Source organism: Citrus sinensis, chromosome 3, assembly GCF_022201045.2.
Source record: "Citrus sinensis cultivar Valencia sweet orange chromosome 3, DVS_A1.0, whole genome shotgun sequence".
In the NCBI taxonomy this organism is placed as follows: Eukaryota; Viridiplantae; Streptophyta; class Magnoliopsida; order Sapindales; family Rutaceae; genus Citrus; species Citrus sinensis.
Window position 1 is genome coordinate 50,143,999 of NC_068558.1, and position 11,968 is coordinate 50,155,966.

At 40.0% G+C, this 11,968-nt stretch overlaps 1 protein-coding gene across 2 annotated transcripts; it reads right to left on the reverse strand.

Annotated features, from left to right (window-relative positions):
* Nucleotides 1-53: 53 nt before the first annotated feature.
* LOC102610032 (ATP-dependent helicase BRM) lies at nt 54-11,968 on the reverse strand. 2 transcript variants are annotated; one of them, XM_006491078.4, is made up of 14 exons: nt 11,365-11,965; nt 8,863-10,188; nt 7,407-8,744; nt 6,890-7,002; nt 6,471-6,558; nt 6,263-6,349; nt 5,885-5,977; nt 5,727-5,810; nt 5,440-5,643; nt 5,100-5,342; nt 3,223-4,776; nt 2,598-3,140; nt 1,161-1,412; nt 54-924 (listed from the first exon to the last, which is right to left on the reverse strand). In XM_006491078.4, the coding sequence occupies exons 1-14, from the start codon at nt 11,515-11,517 to the stop codon at nt 280-282; spliced, it is 6,723 nt and encodes a 2,240-aa protein (XP_006491141.2). In that variant the 5' UTR covers nt 11,518-11,965; the 3' UTR covers nt 54-279. The 2 variants fall into 2 exon arrangements, with proteins under 2 accessions (XP_006491141.2, XP_052293971.1); XM_052438011.1 differs by lacking the exons at nt 54-924; nt 1,161-1,412 and adding an exon at nt 1,419-2,322 and having other exon boundaries at nt 11,365-11,968.

An 11,968-nucleotide genomic window follows, 5' to 3' on the forward strand; every position in this document is an offset into this window, starting at 1 on the left:
TTAAAGCTCAGTAGATGAATCTTAAAATAACACTATTGAGGGGGCCGAGCAACTTAACCTGCAAGATGCAGGTATGAAACTACCGGATTCCAATAATGGATAAGCAGGTTTACAATGTCGAATCAAAGACCTACACTATGTTAACAGTATGAACTAACTGCACTTGTACAGGCCTGCCTGGAAGGGCTGGCTGCTTGTACACTGCATTTTGTACCCAACAGCAACAATTTTTCCTTTTTTTCCCTAATTACAAAGACATTATCTATCCTCCAAACCAATTCATAATTGACTTGGCCGCCTTTTGCCAGCATCTGTTCTCAACCTCTTAACAGGATTTGCCCAACCAACAGCCCCGCTACCACCATTTGCTGGTTGAGCAGGCTGGTTGGCCCACCCATGCTGGTGGGTAGTTTGCTGAGTATGACGCATATCCTTAGGTACCAAACCTAGACCTGGACTTTTGATATTACGACCCAAGCTAGGTGGTGAGACAGGGCCAGATACAGATCTTGGCTTCACCACTGACTTTTCCCTGTCTTTTCTCTTCTTCTTGCAGATAACCAGCTCCCCTGGATGTGGAGAATCATCCGGCTGAGATTGCTCTCGACTACTGCCACTTCCACTTCCAAGCCTTGATTCCTTCTGTGGTATTTGGACTCTAATCCTACTGTCTTCACTAACAGGAACAGATCCACGTTGTGGTGGCTTTTGGGGAGGACTAGGACCAGGTTCCATCTCGTTTATTATCTTGTGCCTCTTACTTTGGCCAACAGTGGTTTGTCTTGGAGACGGCGTAGAGACAGAGGTAGATAGTGGGCCAGTGAAAGAGAGTGCACTTCTGGCTTCTCGAAAATCTGTATCCGGAAATGCAATCTTCAATAAATCGAAAAACAGATCATGAACTTTCCTTGCTTCTGATCTAACCTGTAGAATATAGTCATATGTTAATATAAAACTATGAGGATAAAAAAACTTGCCCCATAACATTGTGCATTCATCTAAAGATACTATTAAAATGCAACTGTATGACAATAGTCATATGTTAATATACAACTAAGAGGATAGAAAACTTGCCCAATAACATCAGGCATTTATCTGAAAATACTATTAAAATGCATCAGCAGGCATACAGATGTGCTAGTTACAATGAGCAACCATACCTCATGTGAAAAGCCATAAAACTGCATTGCACCCTTTAACATAAACTGCACATCAGACACCAGCTCCATCACTCCATTATACTCTAGCCTGTCAACACGCTGATCAATCTTCCGTAAATCCAAAATATTATTTCCAGCTCCACTCACGTAACCAGAAGTTTCAATTCTCTTCCACAAATCAGTTAGCAGGGGTACAATTTGATGCCCTTCTTTCTCGATTCTCCTTTGGAGCTTACTAATTACATTCTTGCACTGTGGACATGAGAACTTTCAAGTTATTTCGCTATATGTAAAGCATGAACAGCGATGAATGAGCAAAGAAGACGAGGGGAAAAAAGAAGGTTATAAACAGTTAAGTTATTCTCTAATACACAGATTTGAAATTATACAACCATATCCTGACTCTTCTCTCTCACCCTGACAGGAAAAAAGACCTCTACTGTACCATCCCCAAAAAAAAAGGGACAATTGCTAGGAAAAGGAAAATGCTTAAAACCAGTATATCAGCCAATAATTCACCCGCATACTAGGACTTAGCTACTACAACATTATTGAAAGAATTCCTAAGTGTGGCCTCAGAAAAATTTCCTTTTGAGCTACAGCAATCACATAAGTCTATCCTAAAAATAATAATAATAATAACCAAATAAATAAATAAAATCAAATAAGAATAATGATATATACATCCCAAATTGTTTCCCAGCATTTCATCCCAAATTATGTCGCATTTGATGAGTCATTCATCAAGTAGCTGCTAGATTTTCACAAGTTCCAATTGAATTATATCACTTCATCCACTTGATGAATGCTACATCATTTGGGATAATTTTGGGATGTCTAGCACTACTCATCAAATAATGTGTTCGTACAAACATCTCTCTCTGAGTAACTGATTTAACATTCTTCACATAACAGATTCAATATATTCTTCTACGTAATATGAACGAAAACAGATAATCAGGAGAACGTAGTACAGTAGGAAGAGAAACTATAGCTACCACAAAAGATGGCCAGAAGCAACAAACTATCAAACATTCATCATTATATGCACATAATATTCGTACCATACAAAAAGGCGCCACAAGTAGCTTCTTTAATGTCATACCATGAAATCTTAGTTTTCCCTTCCGCCAAGTTGGATTCACATATCAACACATCAGAACTGAATACCAAAAGTATGTTACATGTACTCTAGTGATCAAGATACCAAACAACAAATTCAAATAGGAACAGTTGTGAGAGAAAATCCCAATGTGCAGATTAACAAGGTAAAAGCATTGCCACAGATTCATAGAAAGACAACAAGGCTCCAGGTCAATTAAATCTACATTACTAATATAGAGAAGGAAGATTGGTAGAGAAATGATAGAAACAAAGACTAAGAAGAAAATCATAAACATTTCAAAAACCATAATGTAGCAGAGATACAGTACATACCCTCCTCTGGATGACATCAGACATCTTAGCACTAAAATTTGAGGAACCACTAGCATTCGCAATTTTCCCATCCCAACTTTCTTTGAAGTGATCAGCAGCATCTTCTGTATGACCAGGCATGCAATTCAATCGACCAGTTTTCAGTGAAGCACGCGACTTTGGGGCATTAGCTATTTTCCGTGAAGGTAAGTTCCGCCTACTTTTCGAAGATGGCTCACTTTGATCATGCCTGAGAGAATTGGATTCCCCGTGTGCTTTCATTTCAGTATCAGTCCTTAACTGTGCTGGATATTTGTTGTCCATTTGGAAGGGCAAGAGAGATGAATCACCGCGATGGAGAGGTGTGTCGGTGCAAGACCTCTCCTCTGGCCTTTCAACAGTATGACGGGGTCGAACTCGAATACTACGCTTTCGTTTGATCTTAGGCTGCAAAACCTGTTCATCTTCACCTTCGTCACGATCATGAGTCCAACTTCCAGATTGCTGGTGGTCCATGTGAGAATCTCCAGATACTGCAATCTCTCCCTCTTCTAACTCATCTGGCTGGAGAAATGAACAAGACCAAAATTAACAGATGCACTTCACAATCTAATGAAAACAATAGTTAACAAAGAGTGGAACATACCATCCTCTTTGAAAGAGAACCTGGCCTAGCTTCTAATGCAGACAGAGACCCAAATTTCTGAGGGGAAACAGGAGATACTATCTGTGTCAATCTTCGACTGTTCGAAGATGATCCTGAAGAACCAGCTTCCTCAACTACATGATTGTTTCTTGTGTTTTCTGAAGGCCGGAGATAGTCATAACCACCTTCGCAAACTGGACCATCTTCTTCTGATTGGTCTTTGTTACTCGGTGGTGCCCCAACAGCACCACTGTATTCATCATCTTCAAACTCTCCAATTTCTCCCTCTTCTTCCTGCACAGGATATCCATTCCTCTCATCAGAGCTTGCTTCAGAATATTCTCCAATTTCATCATCAACTTCCTTGTAATTAGGATACTTTTTCCCCTTGGGTCCCCTTTTTCTTTCTGTTTCAATTTCACCAGAATCCACACCAATATTGCTACCAAACAAAATATTCTTTGATGGCTTTTTGGATAAATTAGCAATAGTAGCATTCACTTCCTTTGTACTGGCTCGAAGCCACTTCGGTACCTGGTCATATCTTGTCATCTCCTCAATCCAACCAAACTCTTCATCCATTTGATCAAACAATTCTACTTCATCTTCACTTCTAGCAATCATCCGATTTACCTCCTGCAGTGATGGAACATCATGCACAGTTTCTTGGTACCTTTCCTCATCATGTAATAATGTCTCCAAAGTCATACGCCTCTCTTCATGAGTTGTTCTCTGATCAAATCGTCCAGCATTGATGACCTCATCAGCCATGTCAATCTTATACTGCTGAATGTTATTCCTTATGAGGCCCTCAATAGATCCAATATATCGATCCTTACCTGCAAGATCATCCTCTAAATCAACTGTACCTCCACTTCTTAGTTCATCCTCTTTTTGGTGACTCGAAATTTTGTCAACAACTGCTTCCATATAAATGACCTTAACTTCTCTTTTCTGTCCAATGCGGTGGGCTCTAGCAACTGCCTGTTCCTCATTTTTTGGGTTAGGATCGGGATCATAAATGATGACTGTGTCAGCAGACTGAAGATTAAGACCACGTCCAGCGGCACGAATACTAAGCAGGAATATAAAGCAGTCTGAATCATGGCTATTAAAGTCCACAATAGCTGATTCACGATCTTCTAAACTAGTAGTTCCATCAATTCGCCTGTACACAAGTTGCCGCCATTGTAGATATTCCTCCAGGATATCAAGAAGCTTGGTCATGGTGCTAAACAGCAGTACTCTATGCCCCGTTCTCTGAAGTTTTATAAGGATCCTATCCAGGATCCATAATTTCCCACATGATTTTACAAGAAAATCTTTGGATAAGTCACTGAAATATGGATAGTTTAGCAAAGGATGATTGCAAGTTTTACGAAGCTCCATACATCTGTTATTAAGAGTTTTATACACCTTGGCCTGGTATATGGGATTTTTTTGAACCCTTCTCTTCTCATCTTCAGGATCAACCCGAAGAGTACCAGTGGCTTTGATCCAATCATAAATAGCACTCTGAATAGCTGACATTCTACACCTTAAAACTATTGAGACCTGCAATCCAGAAATGGTATTACATGTCAGGAACTCAAAGGAGGGGATCCACAGGGGTAGAACAACATTAGAGCCCTTAGTCTATCCATTTAATTGCAATTTTTATGTTTTCTCTTCTGACATCTTAACCCCAATTTGAACAAGTGGCTCTACAACTATTATTTCTTGTTTCTGACATTTTGGCTCCTGTTGTTACATTTGACCATCTTATTTCTTACATTTTTAAAATTTTTCTACCCACGACCACACCCCAAAAAGGGGGGGAAGGTAAAGAAATCCGGTTCCTCCCCTGATGAGCCAATGGGATTGCAAATATAGCATACCTTGGGTGGAAGGGAACCTTCGACATCTTCAACACGGCGTCTGAGCATAAAAGGCTCCAATATTTGATGAAGTCGGTGGATAATGATAACTTTCTTTTCAGTCTCAAGCCAGTCATCATCTGCATTATGTGTAGGACCTTCCTTTTGAAATGGTTGTGAAAACCAATCATGGAATGCTTTCCGATTATCAAACACTTCAGGAAGAAGTAGATTTAAGAGTGACCAAAGTTCCTTTAAATCATTCTGCAAAATCAAAAGCACCCGGCACTCAGTTAAACACATTGAGTATCTTTAAGCACCAATCGCAAATAAAGATTAATTGAGAGCTATCTTAACAGACCTGTAAAGGCGTCCCTGTAAGAAGCAAGCGCCTCTGGCAACGATATCTATCAAGGTCACGGGCCAAAACTGATTCTCTGTCTTTCATTCTTTGTGCTTCATCAATTATGATATACTTCCAATCAACTTTTGACAGTTTTGAGCGGTCATACATGATGAACTCATAAGTTGTCACAAGGACATTAAATTTCAGGGCAGCGACCTCCTATAGAAAGCACCGTAGAGTAAAATTCAGTACCTTCACAAAATCTCCGGTATTGGGAAAAAATGCAAATATGTGCCACTAACCTGAGAAAACAACCTTGACCGTTGATCCTTTGCACCAACATAATAAATGCATGATACAGATGGCAGCCACTTATGCAACTCACTCTGCCACATGGACATAGTTAGCCACTTTTGGAAGTACTGGGAATAGTCAGACCACGCAATGAAAAGAAACTAACCTTCCAATTCACCAATACAGCATTAGGGACAATTATAAGATGAGGGCCATAGTTCCCTTTAAATTCCATCAAATAAGCTATCAGTGCCATCACCTGCAGAGGAAATAAAATAATTAGAAATGCCAACTAAGATTCAATATGCTGCCTTAAAATATTATAGTTAATTCTCCTTATAACAAAAGCAAAGCACTTATTTATAAATTTACTCTAGTATCTGTCACACTATTTAAAAAGAAAAAGCTCCGTATCCACAGAAGAGTCTCTCATGTATGAACTAATAGACCCTGACGTAAGTATGCACTCAAAACTAGAAATACAAGAGATTTCCTCTGTCTCCTTTAGGGAGGATTTCAACCTCAGATCCTAACAAAAAATCACCTGCACAGTCTTCCCAAGCCCCATCTCATCTGCCAATATTCCATTTAATTTGTTGTTATACAAAGAAAGCATCCACTGCAATCCAACCTGCCAAACACGACACAATAACAGCTCAAAAAACTAGATGGCAACAAAAGATAACACAACAGAAAGCAAACACCTGCAAAAAATAAAATAAAATAAAATAAAATCTCCAACAGCAACCTACAATCTGATAATCTCGTAAGGTTCCGGCTCGTAACATTGAGGGTTGCCTCATGACCCTTTCGTTCACAGCATGAGCAAGACTATAATACCTGTTGACAGCCACAATGAAAACATAAGGAATAGCTAAATATGAAACCATTATAAGCAGCATACGATCTTTACGTACAATAACATAGCTGACTGTGCAGATAAAAGATAAACCAATTCCGAGTGCATTTACGACAAGCTGACAACTATCAAACTGGAGAGTAGAGAGGATAATTGCATAAATTTCACGGGTGGGACAAAATCTCCATTGAATGAAGCCAACAGCTCTATTGGCATTTCACAATAAAAAAGCACGTTTCTTTTTCTCCGTTCTAAATGTTTCTTTTATATAAAGACTTACATTTATGAGCGTATTATCCAATAATAACTTACTTGTTAACGGATGAACCATCCCTGGGGGCATTCATTTCCAGAAATCTATTTCTGATCATCACTTCCTCACCAGCACAAGCTGCTGCCGACCTAACCTCTTCTTCAGAAAGACCCTATTTTGACCAGATAGAAACAAAGTGAGATTTGCTAATATATAGGAAACAAATTAAAATCTTCACTTCTGTGAAGAACTCTAAAAACTATAGAAAACCCTGCATAAAGTGTACACCTAACATGAGACAGGAAAAGGAAGAAAAATGCCACAAACCAACAAAATTATCAGACTGTATCCCAATCAAGCTGGATGAAAAATATTGAATAAACAAATGAAATAACATAAATAAAACCCAATGCAAAGGTAGCATGCGTTGTGTGTATACAAGAGTATATTGTAGGTATTCATTTTGCTCCCAATTTCATGGCTTCGAAGCCTAAAAATTTTGGAGAAATGGGGGATGAGAGGAAAGGGGTGACTTGTAGGGAGAGGGAGAGGGAGAGAAGGGAAAAAAACACATGCCTGCAATCTTGCAGCAGCAGCAGCAGCATTTGCTGCCTCTTCAACTTCCTGCTGATTCTTGGCAGCGGTTATTTTACTTCCCAGTTTATAAAGATATTCTTCAGTCTGAGTCAAGAATGACGAGAGGACTGCATATCTTTCTGCAGCATCACCCGGGATACTAGTCTGCTGCTCTAGCAACATCTCCCTATACCTCTCAACATCATTATTCTTCAAGGCTTCCATCCTTTTGTTCCGATCATCATCCTTTCTCTTCGAGAACTCCCTCAAAATTCTCTCATGGTATTTGGCAACTCCCCGATTCCGGGCAGTCCGTGCATCACGGATGGCCCAATGAGCCTCAAGAAGCTTTTTACGCCACTGTGAGATGGATTTTAATTGCTTCTCTCTCATGGCCTTCTGAGATGTTTGTACTTGTCTCATCAGTTCAACACGCTGACGCTCACACAGCCGGACAAACTTCCTATATTGTCTGTCAGGCATTGCCATAATCTCCTGCTGTTGTTGGTCAACTTCATCCCTTAAACGTGACTGTAGATCTAAAAGTCTAAGCTTTTTTTGTTCAATCTGCAACCGCAGAACAAGATCTGGCCTGATTCTTTTTCTCTCTAAATTAACTGCCAATATGCCACTAATCTTCTTCAAATTTTCTGATCTTTTCTTTTGGAGAACTTCCAAGCCTTCCTCAGAAAGTAGATCTTTGACATCATATGCCAATGTTAGATTATTACTACTATTAACCATTGCTGTCGACCCAACAGAGTCATGTTTTCTAGTGAAAAAGGGAAAATCAAATAGTGGTCCATGATACTTTCTGGCAGCGCCAACATCTTTTGGCTGGAGGGCAGTAGTTGCTTGTGCTGGCTTCTTAACTTGAACTGCGTCACATGCAGAAACCTGAGGTGCAACAGACTTTCCTCTATCAGCTGGGAAATCACTTTGTTGTTGAGTTCGCAGAAGACCACATTCTACTTCCTGGTCTGACTTAACTGAAGATACAGGGGCCTGCTGCTCTTCTTTTCCTGGTACTACCACAGGTGCAGGTTCCTTTGTCACAGCCGACATACCCTGCCCAACTGGTGACACAGCTGCTTTATCATCCCCAGCATAAGCTTCTTCTTTTGGTAAGCTTTGAACATTTGATGATGACACAGCTTGTGCATCCTTTCCATTAGATTCCAAATGTCTCAACTGGTCTTCTGCAATCTTCCCAGAAACTCTATCCTGATTATTTACTGCTGCAGGAAGAAATTGCTGCTGTGCCGGCTGCTGCTGCAACTCAAGAGACGGTGGAACAATAGCTCGAAGAAGCTCTTGTGGAAGAGTACCTTCTCCTTTCTGTCAAGAAAGCAGAAATTAAATGCTCCACTAAGCCAAAAGCAATATGGGATACTTAGAAAGACACATATGAATGAGTGAGAGAGAGAGAGAGAGAGAGAGAGAGAGTTTCGCACACCTTCAGCCTCCTAAATGCTAGAATTTGTGCCTTAAGAACATGAAGTTGATGTTTTGTGAACCCTAAACGCTGCTGTGGCATCTGGGTGGCCAGCCCACCCTGTGACGAAAAGTTGTTAGCTGAGCTTCCATCACTGGAAGGAATTGCAGATTGCGGTGAAGATCGATTCAACTGCCTGAGGTACTGCATTTGTGAATTTTCTGGGCCACTTGAATTTTTTACAGGCAAAGGCTGATCCACACCCGGTGTCATGTTCAAAGATGTCTGTGGAGGATGTATCGGAGGCAATCCATTTCCAATTGCAACCGGCTGTCTAGAAGGAACCTGGTTATCTCTGCCATGAACAGAAAACTGCTGCAATGAAATGTTGTTTACATTATTGACGACAGCCGCACTGGTAGTTGAGCCAAGAGGACTAGGGGAAACTGTAGGTCTTGCCTTCGCTGAACCAGATTGCCCAGACACATCACTGGATGAATTAGCATGTGGAGAGTTCTCGCCTGCAATGGTTGGAGATGTCACCTGTTGCTTTGATACTGGGACAGGTGATGACGGCGCACCCATGTTGCTTTCATTTGCTTTGTGATTAGCAACAATTCTAGACTGCATGATTGGTATAAGCTGTGCTATTAAGCTGGCATTTGCAGGCTGTGAGAGATCAATATTGCGCTCAAGTGCCCATGCCTGCAACTGAGCAGCCATTGCAAGTTGGTTACCGGCTGCGTTTTGAATGCTTTGCTGATGTTGTGCTGCCTGCATGGGCCTTATAATATTAGCAGCCATTCCTTGCCCACCAAGGGTCTGCTGACTAGGAGGTTTTGGTTCACCCTTCTGGTCAGAGACTTGCTGCTGAGGTTGTTCCATCTGCTTTTCACCACGACCAAACTGTTCAGATGAATTTTTGGACGATGATGCCTGAGCCTGATTAGCTGATTGCATGGAGATCAATTCCTGCATTTTCAAATTTCCCATCCTCATGTCTTGATCTTTCCCAGATGCAGGACCCAACATTCCCAATTTAGCTTGCTGCTGAGACTGCAAAACTGAAGCAGACTTCTGTTGGGCCTGCAAAGCATATTGCATATAAGCTTGATGAACGGGATTTAGCAGTTGGTGCTCAACACCTTGACTTCTATTCTGACTCTCCTGCGATATAGCATGTTGTTGAGCAAAATCAAAGAATTTCCTAGATTGCTGAGGAGGTTGCATGGAGCCTGGAGGTGAAGCAAAATTCCCCCCTCCCATTAATCCAGGGAGACTTCCAACTTGATATGCTAAAATGGCTTCATTTCCATCAGGTTTTCTTAGTATTTGTTGTTGGAAAGGCTGTTCAAATTGTTAAAAGAAAATTATAATTCAAACACATATCATATGGGACCCCGAATACGTTAATGATTGGGCATATGATTCATAAAAAAATTACAGGAAATCACCAAACACGTTCAAAAAGCTTTCTACTCCCCGTAATAAAAGGCAAAGTAGCATGATAAGGAAATATTCGTCAGCCATATGGATATTAATGAATTCAAAAGACGTGTCAGAGTACAGGCACAGAAGCAAATTCAGATTGCTAATGAGAACTATAGTAACTACAGACATCAGCAAAAGGAAAGGAAACAAAATGAAATTTTCCAAGTTGGATCATTGATATCACTAGCAATTCGATGTGTAAGTGAGCTAAACAAATCATAAAAACAATCCACAAAACCCAAACAATCAAGTTCAAGGATGTGCAAATTTACATCATGACAAGAACCAAGCAGTAAGTATGGTCAAAAAAGACAATAATCCAAACAAATAGGCACATAATACATAGAAGTAGGTCAACCAAATAAAACAAGAGCCGTTAACTGTGAATTCACATGATTCCACTAGAAACAATACAAATAAGACAAAAAACATAACCCAAGTTCATTCTTGCTTGAGAAAAGAAAAGAGCAGCTTAGAGCAACATTGATTTTTTATGGTCTTTACCTGCAAGCAAGCTTTGACACTGAAGTTAATGTAGTAACTTTCAACCATATACCAAGTTTGTAAACACTCCAAAACCAAGTGAAGCAAACCCCTTGTTTAATTTCTACCAACCTCTCTACATGTTCCAAATCAGTGTCTAAAATTTTTTGACAGAATATACACCGAATAAAATCTAAGATCAAATGTAATTATGCTCTCAGTATAACTTGAGAATAAGAAGCTCGCTCCAGCTAAACAGCTCTCAACATTAAATTCTAGAGTCAGTTCCCATTTCTACCAAAGACAGACATTTCCACAGCCCACTTCAACTCCAAAAATCAATAATAATAATAATAATCCAAAACCAAGTGATCAACAAACTCTACACTGATCACACAGTCAGTGCATTAATTACAAAAATCGACTCCCACCCAATTGCCAAAACCCTCTAAATTATGGAACAAAACCCTACCCATTGGAAAACCACAGACTCACATGCCAATTCAACCAGTTTTTCACAAAGACCTAATTAAACAACATAAACTTCACCTGTCTCTGCTGCTGTTGTTGGTGTTGCTGCTGTTGCTGCAACGAATCAAAACCCAAGTGGGGCGTCGAAACAGCAGATGATGACGAAGACGGCGACGCCGCTGACGACGTAGATGCCGCCCGGTTCCGGCTGGGCCCACCACCCGATTGCATGCAATTTTACAACTTTAACCCTAATTTACAAGAAACTACAACAAATTTCAATAATTTAAACAAAACGCCTTACCAACAACATACAACAAAATAATCCCTCCAAATTTTAAAATTAAAAACCCCTTGTTTTTTCTTTTTTCTTTATGCCCTCCGATCCCAACGTTCAAAAAATTAAAACGACCCCACTTTCTCTCTCCAGATTGTTGTACCCCATTTTCCCAAAAAAAGCGAAATTTGCGGATGGATCTTTACGAGTATGAAGAAGCCGAGAGTGTAGCGAACTCGGAGGAATCGCTGATTCGACTCACTAGTAACTCTATTGTAGGTTTCACACGATTTTGCAAGCAATTTTTTTCCAGTCAAGCCCTAAGATTTTTTCAAAAAATATATATATATTTATATATATTGTTTTTTTTTGGTAAAATGGTTTATTGATGTTAATTTTCCTCAG